This window comes from Paracoccidioides lutzii, assembly GCF_000150705.2.
Source record: "Paracoccidioides lutzii Pb01 unplaced genomic scaffold supercont2.16, whole genome shotgun sequence".
In the NCBI taxonomy this organism is placed as follows: Eukaryota; Fungi; Ascomycota; class Eurotiomycetes; order Onygenales; family Ajellomycetaceae; genus Paracoccidioides; species Paracoccidioides lutzii.
This window is the reverse complement of record NW_015440962.1, coordinates 536757-553992: the sequence shown is the minus strand read 5'-3', so window position 1 is coordinate 553992 and position 17236 is coordinate 536757. Positions and strand designations below refer to the sequence as shown.

General features: G+C 46.9%; 8 protein-coding genes across 8 annotated transcripts; 5 read left to right on the top strand and 3 right to left on the bottom strand.

The window, feature by feature from the left end:
- Positions 1–112: 112 nt before the first annotated feature.
- PAAG_12135 (hypothetical protein) lies at positions 113–643 on the bottom strand (the record flags this gene model as incomplete). The annotated part of the gene is made up of 2 exons (XM_015847663.1): positions 113–202; positions 572–643. 2 exons carry the CDS (start codon positions 641–643, stop codon positions 113–115), a joined length of 162 nt encoding a protein of 53 aa, XP_015702738.1.
- Positions 644–1056: 413 nt separating this feature from the next.
- On the top strand, positions 1057–3184 carry PAAG_12134 (hypothetical protein; the record flags this gene model as incomplete). Its single annotated transcript, XM_015847662.1, has 6 exons — positions 1057–1209; positions 1265–1398; positions 1481–2271; positions 2401–2590; positions 2662–2727; positions 2806–3184. 6 exons carry the CDS (start codon positions 1057–1059, stop codon positions 3182–3184), a joined length of 1713 nt encoding a protein of 570 aa, XP_015702737.1.
- A 219-nt stretch (positions 3185–3403) lies between these two features.
- PAAG_12133 (hypothetical protein) lies at positions 3404–4049 on the top strand (the record flags this gene model as incomplete). Its single annotated transcript, XM_015847661.1, has 3 exons — positions 3404–3451; positions 3607–3717; positions 3885–4049. The coding sequence occupies 3 exons, from the start codon at positions 3404–3406 to the stop codon at positions 4047–4049; spliced, it is 324 nt and encodes a 107-aa protein (XP_015702736.1).
- Positions 4050–4608: 559 nt separating this feature from the next.
- PAAG_06006 (hypothetical protein) lies at positions 4609–5098 on the top strand (the record flags this gene model as incomplete). The annotated part of the gene is made up of 2 exons (XM_015845760.1): positions 4609–4940; positions 5059–5098. 2 exons carry the CDS (start codon positions 4609–4611, stop codon positions 5096–5098), a joined length of 372 nt encoding a protein of 123 aa, XP_015699986.1.
- A 1167-nt stretch (positions 5099–6265) lies between these two features.
- Positions 6266–8880, bottom strand: PAAG_06005 (phospholipase C 2; the record flags this gene model as incomplete). Its single annotated transcript, XM_015845759.1, has 9 exons — positions 6266–6964; positions 7067–7269; positions 7335–7445; positions 7507–7893; positions 7961–8084; positions 8163–8427; positions 8503–8585; positions 8648–8770; positions 8839–8880. 9 exons carry the CDS (start codon positions 8878–8880, stop codon positions 6266–6268), a joined length of 2037 nt encoding a protein of 678 aa, XP_015699985.1.
- A 647-nt stretch (positions 8881–9527) lies between these two features.
- PAAG_06004 (laccase IV) lies at positions 9528–12087 on the top strand (the record flags this gene model as incomplete). Its single annotated transcript, XM_015845758.1, has 8 exons — positions 9528–9912; positions 10011–10127; positions 10191–10299; positions 10387–10615; positions 10674–10831; positions 10892–11104; positions 11169–11589; positions 11749–12087. The coding sequence occupies 8 exons, from the start codon at positions 9528–9530 to the stop codon at positions 12085–12087; spliced, it is 1971 nt and encodes a 656-aa protein (XP_015699984.1).
- A 922-nt stretch (positions 12088–13009) lies between these two features.
- Positions 13010–13330, bottom strand: PAAG_12132 (hypothetical protein; the record flags this gene model as incomplete). The annotated part of the gene is made up of 1 exon (XM_015847660.1): positions 13010–13330. The coding sequence occupies one exon, from the start codon at positions 13328–13330 to the stop codon at positions 13010–13012; it is 321 nt and encodes a 106-aa protein (XP_015702735.1).
- Positions 13331–14180: 850 nt separating this feature from the next.
- Positions 14181–15674, top strand: PAAG_06003 (hypothetical protein; the record flags this gene model as incomplete). The annotated part of the gene is made up of 6 exons (XM_015845757.1): positions 14181–14237; positions 14313–14594; positions 14710–14842; positions 14908–14963; positions 15033–15060; positions 15340–15674. The coding sequence occupies 6 exons, from the start codon at positions 14181–14183 to the stop codon at positions 15672–15674; spliced, it is 891 nt and encodes a 296-aa protein (XP_015699983.1).
- Between the last annotated feature and the right edge of the window lie 1562 nt (positions 15675–17236).

Below are 17236 nucleotides of genomic sequence, written 5' to 3'. Positions count from 1 at the left end.
AGTGGATTATTAGTCTCCCACAAAAGTACATACACGTTGCAGCTGCACGGGGGCAGCCTGTCGATTTATACATATTTGGCCAGCTCACTGAGATCAGTCTACCACTACAAATTTACACCGGGTGTGGATATCCACTATCAGGATTTGGAGATCTTACCGTTCCTTCTTGGACGGATGGTCCATCCATTGGTGGGTTGAAGCCCTGAAGTAAGGATTGTCGCTGTTGAATAACCCCTAGAGCAACGTTTGAATAACATGTTGATCAGGTTTCTTTGGTATGATTAGGTCAGGTCTCTTTGCTCGAAAACTTTACGATTCGTCTAGATCAAACTAGACGTCTGTTTTGATTTTCTTCCTTCCACTATTTCCCCTTTCTTTCCCGTCTCCTTATCGTTTTACCTCCCCATCCAGGACAACTTTGAGATATAGCTCCTAAGGTTCCCAGTCTCAACTTCCTTTGTAGAATTTCAAACCCCTGACGAGCATCTTATCCTCTCTTTTCTTATGATGAAATGTTACAAACGAAATGCTACGTGGCAGGGCAACGTTTGAGGACCTGGAGGTAACTGACAAGTACCTTGTGGTCAACAGAATATTGAGATGTGCCGAATTCTTTTCCGAGGACCTTGAGATGCCCAGCCATCATGGATTGGTATCCCGTTGTTTGTTCCTGATGTCTTATCCAAAGTACAAAATCGAAGAGAGGAACTTCACGGAACTCATCATCGTTGGACTGTGGAGCATGTTTTCGTGAGAAATGACCTGTATATAAGGCAGGTCGAAGTCTGGAACCCTCTCAAACACCCTCAATTATCGACTTGCTACCGTTTACATCACCTCGCTCCCCCCTCCTCCCGGCGCCCCCCTTCTCCCCCTTCGCCGCCGCGATCTTTATTCATTGCGCTCATTCACAGATTTATATATGGAAATAAAAAAGATTTTTTCATTCTCTTAACTTGCAGGCCAAAATAGTTTCCTTCATAGATTAGAAGTTGCTGAGGAACTTTGAAATTCTACTGTTCGTCGCCAGCTCCAGCTGCCTTCCGAGCCGAAAAAATGAACGGAAGTTCCACTGTTTCCGAGTCCACTCAATGTTCAAAGACAGATACGCCGTCGGATGATGATAGCAATGGAGCAGGGGCCGAAAAAGGGAGTCCCCATCTCTTCAATGAGCAGACAAACTTCGTTCCAAGGCGCACCATCATTACTGTTAGTATATAACATGCACATAAGAGACGAAGTCATCTATGCTAACCAACATTAGATATTCCTGGCATGTGCCAGTCTTGATCTACTGGCTTTAATAGACCAGACTACTCTAGCTGCTAGCCTTTCAATTATATCAAATGATCTGGCTGCGGGGGACGAAACGTTATGGATAGCTGGAGGTTATTTCGTGTAAGTCAATCGTATACCATTGATGGTTACTTGGATTGTGGGCTGTATATCAACATAGTTGCAAAATTGCTAACATACAAAGGACGTCGACGTGTTTCCAACTGCTTTACGGGCGCTTTTCTGACATCTGGTCACGGAAAGTAATCCTCTACATTGGTCTCGTCATCTTCTTCATAGGATCTCTAGCATCCTCTCTCTCACGAACAGCCATAGAGTTGATCGTCTTCCGCGCGTTGAGCGGCATTGGCGGTGGTGGTTTGATAACTCTAGGGCAACTAATAGTCAGTGACGTCGTTCCGCTCCGTGAACGGGGAAAGTATCAAGGTATTTTAGGCTCTGTAGTAGCCCTCGCCAACGGCATCGGACCGGTGATTGGCGGTTCCTTAGCCTCGATATCAAAGGGCTCATGGCGGTGGATATTTCGTCTCAACCTCCCGCTCACAGTACTCGCCATCCTCAGCGTCAAATTCTTCATGCCGTTAAGAAAAGTAGAAGGAAACTGGCGGGCGAAACTTCGGACGATAGATTTCACTGGCGCTTTTCTTGCGCTTGGCGGGACAGTGGTGCTCATGCTTGGCCTGGCATGGGGTGGTGAATATCCATGGAACTCAATACAGGTCGTTATTTCATTGGTCGTTGGGGTTTGTGTCTCGTTAGCGTTTGTCGTTTGGCAATGGAAGGGGGCATCTACTCCTCTAATACCGATGCATATTTTTAAGTCGCGTCTAGTCAATGGAGCATGTCTGACTATGTTCATCAATGGGTGGAATTCTGTCGTTCAGCTCTACTACATTCCTACATTCTATCAGCTGGCATACGGCTACTCGGCGACTAAGGCGGCTTCGTTGCTGCTACCGGTCGTATTAGTTCAGAGTACGTTTTGCAATTCTCACCCCTTCTCGAGCCAACCTAGATTCTAAGTTTTTCCCATTGGCTTTTCTAGACACCGATTTCTACCAGTTATTTATTTATTTTTTCCCCACTGTTACTAATTTACACCAGCTGTTGGCAGTTCACTTTCCGGCCTTTTCGTGTCCTGGGTAGGTCGCTACCGAGAATGTATCCTTTTAGGATGGGTTATTTGGGCCATTGGCCTTGGCCTATACTCGACGCTTGATAGCTCTTCGGGACTTGGAAAACAGATTGGTTATGGGCTGTTGACTGGTGCTGGTGTGGGGAACACTCTGCAGCCGTGAGTAACGATTGACGCTACCAAAGCCTTTTGAATCAGCGTGCATGAAAGTGTAACTTACAATCCTCCAGGGCTCTCATTGCCATCCAAGCAGGCGTTGAGCGGCGTGAAATGGCTGTCGTAACGTCATTTAGGAAGTGAGTCTGTAGACACGAACACTTTAGACTACTCTCAAGAATATAATTAGCTACTAACGTTATGAATTCCTCACACAGTTTCTTGAGAAATCTCGGCGGAACACTTGGGATTACAACCGCAGGGGTCATCCTACATAATGTGTTGGTCTCATCCTTTTCCTCCCTCAACCTCACCGACTCAGAGGCCAGGAGACTTCTCAGGTCTCCTGACACGTACCTTTCTACGCTCTCGGAATCTGAGGCTTCACGCGTCCGGTCTATTCTTATTCCGTCGTATCAGAAAGGGTTCCGGATTATATTCCTTATCGGCGCCGGGACTGCGGCACTGGCGTTTTTCCTTGCCATATTTCTAATACCACAAGTAGCTCTAAAGCGGCCAGATGATGATATGTTGAAAGAGGAAGGTAAAAAGAGAGCTCAGGAATCTAAAAATCGATCCGCGCAAGAAAATGTGTGAGATAGAGTGATGGAACGTTCTCTGTTGGTATACATAAGGCGGAACCGGATACGTTGGCAGACTGCAGTTTAAAAAAATATTTCTAGGAGAAAATTGAAAAGCTCACTGTCAGCTCAAATTTACACCTTAGTTTTGGAGCCATCTCACTGCTCATTTTGAACACAGATGAATGCCTTTATTGGTTGCTGAACCATCTTAATTATAGAGCACGCCAAAACTATGTTATCCGCTCCATCGCGAAAAGCCGAACATCGACTCTCTTTGCATGTATGTAATTGGTAATGTACCTCAAAATCTCTACAAAATAAACTGCATTTATCCAACCCGGGCTGGGAGCCCTCTCTCACCACTGCACGATTGCAAATCGGTAACTATGGCCAGCGGAAAGTCATTTTTTTATTATACTGATAATCATGCCATAGATCAAAGCTCCGGGCCAAAGTCCGAACATCCGCGATGGAGTGGTTGAGGACATCAAGACCACAGGCAACGAGAAGCTGCAGTCAAAGCCCAACCAACTGGCTGGGAAGTGGGTATGTCCGCATGTATCTTTTACGTGCCGTTGTCTTTCTGACGTCGAGAAAGAATGGTAAGAAATTCATATGCCTAACCCCCGTAACCTGTTGCAGGATATTATTTTAAACCAAACGCGGTTGCAAATATTAATATCCTTAAACAATAGGCGCTTGACAGTAACTAGCTTGATGGGAGTATCAATGCTCTCCCGAACTGCGTCAAATATTATGGCCTCCCGCCGACTGGCAAGGCCGGCACAGGGATTGTCTTCGCTATTTTCAATATACACGAGAGGGACCTCCTCCCACTTCAGCAGAAACACCTACACTGGCTTCCCTTTCTCAAATAAAATAAAAATGTATTAGGCTGCGCAAATGGTTGGCGCACTCTTTATTTGGATAGCAGACTGGCAGGGTCGCCGGCTGCCTGGCTATCTCCGCTGCTTCGGCGTTTGTATTGCAACGGTCGTGACAGCTTTGGCATCCACGCGGAGCATGTCCATTGGCGAACGGCTTTTACTGTCTTTCGGGTGCAATCATAAATAACTGCCTTGCATGGTGGCGACGCTGTACGTTATCGAGAATTGCACCACCCTGCGCAGTTATAGTGCAACAGTCGCTGGAATGTACAACTCATCTTACTACTTGGTTGGTGACAGTCTACTCTGTGTACAAGTGATGCTCAATATATCTCTTTTCTTGGCTTGGACAGATTTTCCGGTAACAAGTAACTAACTATGACATTGACGAAACCCCAAGGCCAAATCCGCTCCAAATTTGAGCCCGGGTCTGCTAATAACGTTACCAAATCCTCATTTTCTCCCAGTGTGGACTCTCACTACGTACCCTGTCTCCTGGAGAACGTTGGAGTGACTAATACCAACACCAAAACTTCTCCGCAATATCGTTATGCCATTTGCAGACTGGATCCCAGCAATGATTGGGCACGCTGCCATGTGCAAGATGCTACTTGGCTGTGGAGCGGGTATGACAGATTGCCTTGCAATTGCCGCTGGCACAGCAGCGGACACTCACACGAGCAGTAAATCATCTTCACCCTTTTCGATCGCATCTATCTATATATTCGGGTCTGCATTCGCGTTTGTATTTACCTCCCTACAGCTTATATACCCCGGTGAGGCCATGTCGAACGATACGAGAGGTAAGAGAAAGCGGGTTTCCCAGCTAACAGCTGGTACGGCTGGAATCGTGAACGCGTTTTGTGACGCCCGTTGGACAATGTAAGTCTACTGCCCTTCATCGCCTTCACTATCGTTCACCCTTGCAATACTTCCTGATCTCTCCTGCTAGAGATTGTCGTTGTTACCCAGCACGCCAAAATCTAACGTGAAAACGCAGTAAGATCAAATACTGGTTCTACGTCTTCTTCGCCTTCTGAGATGTGTTCGAGTTCGCATTTATATGCTTCTTCTATGTGGAAACCAAAGGGCGCATGCTGAGGAGCTTGACGAACTGTTTAAAATACCTAACCCGCGTAAAACTAGCACTGCTTCTATTGTCGTACGGCAACTTTTTGTTGAGGAGGATGTCGGCAGAATGAATTAATTATGTTCACAGGGAGAAAAAACAAAAAATCAAGGCCCATGTTTGACAGCTACCAAACAGCCATACCACAACATTTAGATGCTACCAAAGGTCTAGTATCGTTGGAGAATCGTCCAATCCGATGCATTACAGACCGGGACTCACAATCCAGTTTCAAATAAGGGGCAGAAAGCGTCCAGGAATGTAACATATTGGGGAAATTTCTGGTTCCTAAATACCCATCCAAGAATGCAGCGGAATCTCCCTGCCCTTATCGGTTCCCTTTCGTTTGATGTTTAACGACTGAGAAATTCTGTTGCAACTCAGCGCAGAACAGATTTCATTACGCCGCGATGACTCGATGCAATGCCTTATTTAGTGTTCGCAGGAACAGGTGGAAGGCGGAGTCATTCCCCCCGGTCAAAGTATTGAGTAACTATCAGCTAACTACTCAGAAGCTGAATTTGGTGGCGTTGATCTGATTGAATCCGTAGCTATGTCTCCCCCCCAGTCGAGCGTCCTTAGCAGTAGGTCGCGGTATAGATATGCATGAAAGAACAGTTGCTTCAGCATCCTACCGTCGGCCTTTGTCTGGTTCTTTAAACGAAAATTGTCACTTCCGGTGTGCAAAAAGGCATGTATCGAATCCAATACGACCAACTACAGCAAAAGTGGCATTGCTTGAAAACTCTCAAGCCTGCAAAAGCAATTGGGAAATGGTTAACAATATCAGACATAACTACATAGTTATTGCGAAGAATTCATTTTGCTCATTCAGTTGCCCTGTCTCTTTTGCTCAGCTCAGCATTTCTCCTAATGCATTTATCTTCAAATCAACAAAGTGATTTTCTGTTCCCCTTCCCTTCACCCAGATAACTGTTGAAGTGTCTCCGAATATCTAAAATATGCCCAGCGAACATATTCCAGAAAAGTCTTGTTTCCCTCACTCCCCTATTCTCCAAAACTCCCAAAAAGCCAACAGCCCCTTAAACGCCGGAAGAAAAATGTTACTTGGGTCTTATCAATCATAATACGTTACGCTCACCACCCTATACTTCTTTTCCTTTTTTCCAACGATGACTTTTCCATCATCATCAACACTGATAAATCCGTTAGGATTGGCTCCTTCATTGCCATTCGACGACATAAACCTCATCACATATCCCCTCTTCTCTCGAGCTCCTTTACCTTGCGAAAACTGAATATCCACTGGCACCGCCTTCCACCGCTCATGGACCTGCCTCCCCCCTGCACCCAACCAGACACGCCTATCAAAGCTAGAAACCAAGAATGGGCTCTTTTGGTTCGTCGCAATCGTGCCAATGTCAGTTTTATTATTGTTATAGTAGTGAATTATCCACCGAGCATTCCGAGAGCGGTATTTATTTCTCTGATCATTTCCACGACTAGAGGATTGCTGTGATGACATCGTCGATATCATGGCTGAGCCATCAGTGCCGTTTTGTACAGCAAGGCTGTGGGTAAGAAGATAGCCGTTCTCGCTCTCAAAAACAAGATAACGGCCCTCTGTCAGTTGCCCCGTACATATCTTATAACCCTCCTCGACAATATTTGGGAGTGAGGGAGGCTGGGAGGAATAAGGGACTGGCGGCCGTGGTTTCGGGAACTGCGATTCGCAAAACGCCGAACCATCCCATTCGCCGCGGGAGTTACGGTGGGGAGTGGCGGTTTTTGGGATATTAGGCATAGAGAGGTCGGGCTGATTTGATGTATCTCACATAATTAGTTACGCAAGTATCTCCACATATATGCCGGGAGTTGAACTTTTGGTAGGGGAAAAAGGAGGGTTTCAGAGACGCACATTCTCGAAATCCAGCGAGTTTACTAGATTAGCCATGTTTTTTCTCCTCCAGTGGACCATCTCGTCCGTGCGGATGTTATCATAGCCCTTTGCGCTGAGCCATTCTTCGATGAAAAGGATTTGAGAATTGTGGTCTGCGTGTTCTGTAAAAACGCGCCCGCCACGGGTCCATGGGGAAATGATGTAGAAGGGGACTCGAACTCCTGAATTTTTCATATGGTTAGCTAGCTGGCAATTGATGGTTTTAAGTGCAAGAGGCAGCACCAACCAGGTCCGGTGTATACGTTTCCAAAAAGACCGTACGGATCTTGTAACCATTCGCCGGGAGTGTTCTCTGGGGAGTGGTAAGGGGGAACATGGTCACCCCAGCCCCCAGATTCTGCGTACATGTTAGTTCTATGTTCCGATACAATCGAAAGATCGCAGGACCAAGGATATACCATCGTAACTAATCATGAGCAGGCTTGAGCCATATTTTGGCCCTTTAACCACTGCTTCCATGATCTTACGTTGCAGCCATCCTCCATCTAACGGAGAATATGGCGCATGTTCAGACAACTCCTGCGGACCGACAATAAAGCTAACTTGCGGGAGAGAGCCGAGGGCGGCAGCCTTGTAGAAAGCTTCCAGCCCCAAATATGCCATTCCCTTCCGAGATAATGGCGATCTTGGTGGTGCATTCTGGAACTGCTGAAACCAGGCCAAGGGGTTGTCATCGAAGTTATCCACTCCCTGGTAAACCTGCCAAGATACACCTGCCGCTTCGTACAATTCGAAGACCGTCTTCCATTTGAGAGGATAGCAGTTGAGGTTAGGCGCCTCGCATCCTAGTTGCTCATTCACTTCAGCTCCAAGTCTTCACCAGGTCACAGCCTGGCCCCCGTGGGATCTCACCTGGTATTACGTTATTATCTATATATACCCCTCCTTCATCAGGCGATTGCGGACTTCCAGGAGCATTGATACTTCCACTGACCAACGTGACTCGGTTTGGATTGGTGGCCGTGATTTGAGATTCCTATCTCACTTTTTTAGCGACGAAGCGGCATCACCCTGAAGTTAGGGGCTTAAATGTTGGTGGGACTGGTGAAAATACTTGATACATATCGCCAACAGTCCAGGCGTCTGCGATGGCAAACTGGACAGGCAAATCCTGTCGTTTATGGTAGCCCCAGCTCCACGGTGTATTATTTCGCACCCATCCATCATTTAATCCATGATTGATCGAGGCATGATTTTCCGTATAGCCATTGCTCCCAGCAGACATGCACTGGATCGCCTTGGACCAGTTCCCCCCCAGATATCCTAAATACCACGGCAGTAGCGTTTTGGCGTCCTTTGACATTCTCGGGTCAACGGGCCTTTTTATGAAGTAAGTATACTTCATGTACTTCATTGTGCTTCATTTCTGTGTAATCTAGCGGCAAGAAACTTACTGGTACCACAACGGCTTACCATTCGGGTTAATTTGCACGTTCGGGTCATTAAACCCTCTCGCACCGGCCATGGTCCCGAAGTACTTGCAAGTCAGCCAGTCAGTATTTGCAGATCAGGAGGCAAGAATCGTTGCACAGCGCATACAGTATCCCATGACCTGTTTTCCTGCATGAATATGATAACATGTTCTATCTCCTTCAAGCTGCGGACTGCTTCAGCGCGGACAAGCAATACAAGCAGAGGAATTGCCGTCAATATGCCAGCGGTCTACAGCGTAGAAAACTTATAGTTAGCAATAGCAATATCCTCCCGTATGAATACGAAGCCCAACTTACCACGATAAGAACGCCACCGATCTTCACCAGACGTGCGACCATTGTTCCAAACTCCTAGAATAGCCGTCGTCTTGGTGTGCTTTTCTAGTCTCCAAAGGTGCAGAATAATTTTTGCTAAGAGAGGAAACGTGTAGAGGCAGCCATTGCTCCTGTGAATGGCTCAAGTGAAACTTCACCTTCATTCCAAGGGGAGGCAATAAGGAGGACATATAACTGCCAACCTTTGGCTCCGAGTGTCTCCAGCTTATCAATCAGCATCTTCTCCATTTCAACATGCCCAGGTGGCCAACAGATACACGTGTGCACATCCTGGGCAATCCAAAGAAACCTCATCCTGAGACTGTTCCGGAAAGTTAAGAAGCTCCATCCCTGACGCCGGGAGTGTGAGGACCGGTGGTAGCTTTTTCTTGCTCGACACCTAGTTAGTTAGCTGTTTAGGGGGGCAGTGCCATTTTCCAAGACTCCAAGCAAAACTCAACCCATCAGCAAAAGATAAAAGGGCAGCTTGGGGCCGCAAACTCTGTGCAAGGCCAGCAAAAGCCAAGCGAACTTGGTACCGTTACAGATGCTGTCGGTGTTTTGTGTCAGACAGCATATCCTGTGTCAGCTCCTCTTGGCCCCCGGTGGTTCAATCATTAATTTAACTAGTTAATTGAACTGTCTCCGTCGGCCTTAGCCGAGATTCCTGAATGGAACGACCATCCAGCCGCAGGAGGATACGAGGCCCACGCAATCCCCAAGAGTGCCGAAGAGAGTCGCCAGGGTCAAGAGAGGGGACGCCGGGCCATGGGACCGTCCATTGGTCCAAGCGACATCTGGCAGTTGTCGTCATATCGGTGATCTCTCTAGCGGCATTGTTCCGGGTTCTTGAAGGTTCGAACATTCCAGGTTATTTACCCGGCCTCGCACTCAAGGACCACCACGTTCTGGACGTATCCTTGCACCCTGCCACTGAAGAGTTGCACCCTGAAGATCATATCTATCGTCGTGCAAAAACCATCCACCTTGACTGGACAGTGACTGCGGGAGACCGTCATCCCGATGGTGTTCGGAAATCTGTCTATCTTATCAACGGTAATGTCCTGACATCCAATATCTGTGCTTGGAATTGAACCGTGGTAGAGAGGACTTCTGATCCCTGGCATCTGACATCGGACCGTGATTCTCTGTAGGCCTTTTCCCTGGCCCAACCATCGAAGCACGTTCAGGAGATCGCTTGATCATCAATGTAAAAAACGGTCTTGCGGATGAGGGCGTGTCCGTGCATTGGCATGGTCTGCACATGAAAGGTTTTCTCACTCACTCCACGCCGAATGGTGCAGAAAGCGTGCCCTGTTGCTAACACCGTGGAGATGGAAATCGAATGGATGGCACAACAGGAGTGACCCAATGTGCCATCGCCCCCGAAGAATCTTTTCCGTACGATTTCACCATATCTGACTCGCAGAGCGGAACCTACTGGTATGCTTATTTGCGTTTATCCTATGCTTGTTAAATTCTCACATACATTTTTCACGCTGCAAACATGGATACTGACCTTGTACCCAGGTATCACGCGCATTCTGGATTGCAGAGAGCCGATGGGCTATACGGTGGATTGGTGATCCATCGCCCGGCCCCCAGAGGTGTTCGAGGAATTCAACTTCGACATACGGAATCAGATATTCTGAGATACAATTACCAAAAAGAAATCCTCCTGCTAGTAGGGGATTGGTATCATAGACGTGCCCATGATGTCTTGGAATGGTACATGAGAGCCGGATCATATGGAAATGAGGTGCTCAAGTCTCCTTTCCTTTCATCTACACAATCAAAGCCTAACAGACGACATATAGCCTGTACCGGATTCTCTTGTTATCAACGGAGCTGGCCACTTCAATTGCGCCCAAGCAGTTCCAGCCCGTCCCGTTGATTGTCTTGGGGACGGCCATCCCGTACCATATTTAATAATCGATCCCACACAATCATATCGGGTTCGGCTGGTAAATACTGGGTATATGGTCCCTCGCAAACCTTAGACTGGTATGCTCTCGTTCTAATACGTCGTTTTAAGGTCTCTTGCCGGCATTTCCCTGGGGGTTGCTCAAGGGTATCTTGACGTCCTCCACCTTGATGGAGGTCTAGGTGTGCAGCAGTTGAGACAGTCAAAGACATCAAATCCAAAATCGATAGGCATCCTATATCCCGGACAGAGAGTAGATTTTATTCTACGACATCACCGAAATGCCCCAGCAGAATCATCCCTCACCGTGGAGCTAGATCCAGAGTATGGGCGACCCGGTACCAGAAAATATACCATTCCCCTATGTCTATCCGCTAACAAAGTTCAGATGCTTCAAGTATTCCAATCCAGCACTCTCCTCCCTCCAATCCTTCCCGATATACAGTACAATTTCCAATAGCATAAAGCAAACTTCCCTGCCACAGCCTCTGACCCTCCCCGCAAAAAATCACATCGATCTCACACAAGTATCTTCCACGCCAGCCCTACTCTCAGGCCTCCCCCCTGAAGCCGATCAAACTTACGTAGTATATACAAAAATCTCAAAAATGTCTAAGAACCAAAACGTTCCCCTTGGTTATTTTAATCAAACGTCGTGGCGTCCGCAATCCACTCTTCGATATCCGCTCATCGCACTGGACCCGCACGATTGGGACAAGAACCAGTTCGCAATTTCAACAGGGAGTAAACCTGTCTGGGTCGATCTTGTCATTAACAACCTTGACGAAGGCGCTCATCCGTTTCATCTTGTAGGTAAACTTCCATCTTCCCCCCTTTCCAACCCCAACTCTCTCATTGACCCTCATTGCCCCTTACTTCCATCCATATTCCATATCCATCAATTCCTCCAAACCAGTCCTCTACACAAACATATCCTTGATAATTGTTCCTAAAACTAACCAAAACAGCATGGCCACAACTTCTTCGTGCTCACACTTCATGCCGCAACCCAAGGCTGGGGTTCCTATAACCCCTTCGACCCTCATCCGCGGCATCAGCAATTCCGGCCTTCTTCGAAGGACCTGGCAAAAGCGGTGCTCCGCGATACAGTACAGATACCCCAACGTGGGCATGCCGTTCTCCGGTTCCGTGCTGATAATCCCGGCATCTGGTTGCTCCACTGTCACATTCTCTGGCACCTAGCAGCAGGGATGGCGATGGTGATTGATGTTATGAATGGATTTAACGTGGGGGAAAAGCCAGAAATTGCAGGCGGTGAAAATATAGCGATGTGCCAGTATTTTTAGGTGGGATTGGCTTCGGGGAACGGGAATGAAGTAAAACGATTTTCATGGGAAAATATATCGGAATGGATGATGGAGTGAGCAAAGCCTAACACCTTAACGGTCCGGGACAGTTGGAGTGTATGATTTTTGGTACCCCATTTTCGCAGCGCCATACAAGACATACTTTCTCATATTTTCTCAGGCTAAAAACACCGGAAACAGATGTAGATACAACAAGAGAAATGATCTTAGCTATCAAGGCGACGGAACAACCGCTTTATCCCCCCCAAATAGAATAGCTCACCCGCAAATTGAGATATTTCAAAGTTCTGCGCAAACAGGTAGATTTGTTAGTAGATTGAAAGTCCCGAATATGCAAACTGGGCCAGCACAGGTTTCCTTGACGCCGTGCAGCCCTCTTCTACCGCCACAGAGTTGGCAATTTGCATCGTCCCGGTAGTTATACGGCAATACGACTCGCGAAAGAGAATCATTCCGGGTGAAACTGGAGAGGAAAGCAAAGGCAGACTTTCCTGGTTCTTTTATTTCTTCCAACAGACGACCCTCACAAGATGCAAACAATCATGATCTCTCTCAGCTCTCAAGAAACCTTTCGTGACTTGAGCAAATTTAGTCTGTTCAGCCGTCACGCATTTGAAACTTTCCGCCCGACGTACGGCAGAGCCGCCGCTCCTTGGTGCAGCCACTCAGGCCATGCACAGGTTGGGAATGAAATGTTAGCCAAATAAGTTGTGGAGATCTTCTTCTTCGCAAAATATTCGGAACCTTGGACAACACCCGATTCTATGGGGCTTCATCACTAGTCTAAAATCAGATCAAATCCAAAAGGCCGTAGTTAGTTATTGGACAACCCATAAGCTCGACCCCTCTTTTTTCCCGCTCAACGCCACATGTATCATCGATATTCCAACTATTCAGTTCCTCAGCCAGCATGAGCGATTGGTGAATCGCCCTTTATCCCATTAGGTTTACAAGGTCCCCACGTACTCTGTTGCCCGTCCGATTTATTTAGTTGCGGGAGCAGCTGAAACGTTTTGCGGCTGCTACGATAACCACCGTGTAATGCAGTATGGTCCGTTCTGTAATCTGTGGAGAGCAATAGTTTGGTGTTTAGATGACGGTTAATCGCGATTAACGAACAGGTAGTTCGTCGATGACCCCCTTTCTTGTATTTTGCCCCGAGAATACGGACAAGCATTGTGATGTATGAGAGAATGTAGGCAGTCAAGAATGTCATTCGCATACTGCTGTCTTCCCCCTCCCTCTAAGTTGCATAAGAGGTTGAACCATGTTTATGTACTGGGAAACTGAATCACCCTATTCCTGATAAAAGGAAAAGAAAGAAGCGAATAAAAGGGAGAAGGTTTCACGTAAGGTAAGTGACAGTTTCATATAAATGACAGTTTCATAAGTGATGACAATTGAAGTGCCGGCGTGGTGAGAACTAGTGTTTCCGGAATAGCTTCATTGCTAAAGACTGATATCTGACATGATGTAATAGTGGACTTCCCGAGGTCGTGGTGACATCGGCAGAGGGAGGTTAGTGCCAGGGCAAGTCGACACGGCCCAATGACGGGGTGATCTAAGCGCCATTACAGCTGGTAGAATGGCTTTAGCATGCAATCTCTGGTCCCCTGAATATCACAAACATATATCACTCCCAAGAAGGTTTCCGACAGGGGGAAGAATTTATGAGCAAGAATGATTGACCCCGTTGGTCTGTACCCGTGATGTAACAGGAGAAATTTCCTGGCGTTTGGCTTAAGATCGATCACCACAAGTTGGCAAAACATCTGACGTAAACTTGTTTCTAGGTGTTGAGTGGAATTAATCGCGTTAAACGGAGCAGAAGGGATGTGCTATGACCAAACAACGGCGATGCTGTGATTTCTAAAACTAGGAAACTCTTCCACTTTTCAAGCTTGATTATTCCCACATGGTTGTATAAATATGCATGCGTCGTCTTATCGTTTGCTGTTAAATATGTGACTCTGCTTCTCTTTTCGGTATCTCAATCTCATCCTCCATAGGTATGAACGTTGAATACATGAATGAGCATTTCTCTCCGGTACTAGAAGAAGACGCAATTCTCAATGACCCCATCCGTCGTCTTTATGCGCGCCGACGTTTCTGGAAGTTTGTCTGAGAGGGTATAACTGAACTGATAACTACCCCATACTTTAACATAGTAAGTCTCATCTCTTTATGTCTGTGATCCGGGGTAGGATTCCGTAACCACTTCAGGTTCAAGGAAATTCCCCAACGAGATGCTCTTTCAACCAAAGAGTGAGCCCAGTCCAACCAGTATGAGGACTTTGAAAATGGCAAAGCCGGGTGGGAACGCGGGAAACCATGAGTCCCTCACTGCCCCTCGGCAAACGAACCTTGACGACAAATTTCTGGACCAAGCTGCCATCTACCTACGTCATGCCGGAGATTATCCTCCATTGACATCAGATGCAGAGAGAAAACTCGTCCGCAAAATCGATTGGATCGTAGTGCCAATGGTTAGTCAGTCCGGAGTCCGTGATAATCGACCGGGCATGGAAGAGCACGTCTCTCTTTTCTGGGTGCTCCAATCTCCCTCTGACTGACAGTCTATTGACTTGCGCCATTTCCCAGCTCTTCCTTACCGCAACTCTTGGTGCAGTTGACAAGGTTGCATTAGGGACAGCGGCGCTCTATGGATTAAGGGAAGACCTTAAAACTCTAAGGCCAGGAGTTTGCCTGGACGGGATCGATTCTTCCTATCGGTGTATGTCGGTAGAGCAGAGGGCGCATCCTAAACTGGATTTGGACAGTATCTGACTGTTGTCTAAGGGAATTGTTGGCATGTGGCCGTCGTCGTATCTCGTCCAGCGCTTCCCACCTGCGAAGTACCTCTGCGCATGCTCTATAGGTTGGTCTTTGATCGCATTATTAATACCAGTGTGCAAAACCTCTAGTGGCCTTCCGGCCCTGAGGTTTCGATGGGTGAGTCTGGCCATTATTTATCCCCTATGTCGCAGATTAACCTTCCTCACTCAACTCTTCGTCTGTATGTAGGGTTTTTTTTTTTTTTTCTTTTTGGCTGATTTCATCTGGTAGACGTCCTGGAAGCGATCATAGTCCCCGGCATCTCACTCATAGTTGCAGGGTTATATAAGAAAAAAGAGCAGCCTCCCCGAAATTCCCTGGTGTTTGCTGCCAGCTCCGTCATCAACGGATTCCTTTGATGGGATGTGGGCCATATTCCAGACTCCGCCCGTTTAGCAAAGTGGCAGTTCCTCTTCCTCATTGCAGGTAGGATTAGGACTTTCAATCGTGCGGCTTCTGCTGTTACTGCTGCTGCTGCCAGAAAAGGTGGCTTATTTCCATTTGCAGGCTCAGTCTCTTTGGCACGGTCGCTGTTTGCCTTTGTTGCCATTCCAGATTCTCCCATGACGGCCTTCTTCCTGAACGACGAGGAGAAATACCACGCAGTCCATCATTTGGCAGATAACAGAACAGGAATAGTTAACAAGCATTGGAAATGGGACCAGGCAATCGAAGCAATCAGCGACCCGAAAACATGGCTAATCTTCTTTTTCAACGGAGGTAATAAATAGCCATTAGCTTCCTCCAAAAAAAAAGACCACCCCTAAAATTCACAGAGATGTTCTGCAAACTGTGTCAAAAACACATGGTCAATACGAGGGATGGAGGATAGAGCGGAAAATTGGTCCTGCTAACCACGCAAGTTACCACAAATAATAGGCCTCATTACGTTTGGCAGCATCATTATTAAAAAAAATCTAGGCTTCTCAGCAGTCACCAGCTCACTTCTCAACATGCCGACAGGAGTGATGTCGACTCTGTCTGCCTTCGTATTCCCGACGCTGGCATCCAGATGGGTCAACCACCGGTGTTTGGTGACGAATCTTGCATGCTGCATACCGATTGCAGGATTCCATCATGGTCTATTCGATTGAGAGAAACAACATTGCCGTCCAGGGCTGTATTTTGTTTGCCTTCCGTCACTTTGCCGGAGCAGGAAAGTTTGAGACTCGTACAGAACTAACCAGGTGAATATAAAATGGATTTGTTGTACACGTACTTTGGGCCCTGCGTTTTCGGTACGCAAGCCGTATTTAAGCTCCCCACTTGGGACAGACCTCGCCCTAATTAGAAATCTAATTAATCAACTGGCAAAAATAGGCATTTCCTTTGCCCAAGCAAACACTTACGGCCACACGAAGAAAACAGTGCAATACTCAATCCTATACATAGGATACTGTGTTGGGGTGTAGTTACCTTGCTCTCCCCATCCATTAACTATCCGCTGCCTTTTATATCCATATCCTACAACGAAATTATACTGTCCATTGCATTCCAGCCAGAGTAGGACATAGATAACCCTAACCCAAGACAGTAGGCAATCTCGTTGGGCCCCAAACCTTCTGCAGTCATGCTACTGTGCCAGCATCGCTCTGATAGCGGCTTACTGGGTCCTGGCCGTTTGGGCCAACAAACGCGCCGACAAGAACAGAGACCCGAATTCTGAGGATCAACCTGACTCGTTCCAAGACAGGACTAATTTCGAGCAGCTGGGTTTCAAGTATACGACGTGAAACGTGAGTGCGCTATCCCAAAATATGGAAAATGATGGTTGTGGAAGATCGTTCATGGCAGTGTGGGGTACAAAGCAGGAAAAAATGCATGCGGTAACTAGTTACTAGCTATGCCTTTCGACTTATTGAATGAATCAATTTATCTGCTTGATGAGTGTTGGCTTTGATTACAGCCCCACCAGGCCTTAAAAGATGTAAATAAGGGCAACAAGAATGCCCTATTGAGACAATGAGATGGATTGAACCTCATGCAGGTCATGCTCAGTCTGCTGAAGAACACAACATTCCGTACATTCGACAGAAGAGGTAAAAGTACGCCAAAGGGTCCCACTACCATTATGTATGGATGGACAGGACATACACATGCTCCATGTAGTCTCATTGTGTTAAAAAAAAATTGTTATGCAATCATGAACAAACCATCAATGCAGAGCCATAGAACTACAACAGAAATTGTCTGTCTGTATAACTGATCATTAACACAGCACCTAGATTGAACTGGTTCAGTTATATCTGCTTGGGTAATAGAGACATATAGATTGATATGCTATCATGCAAAA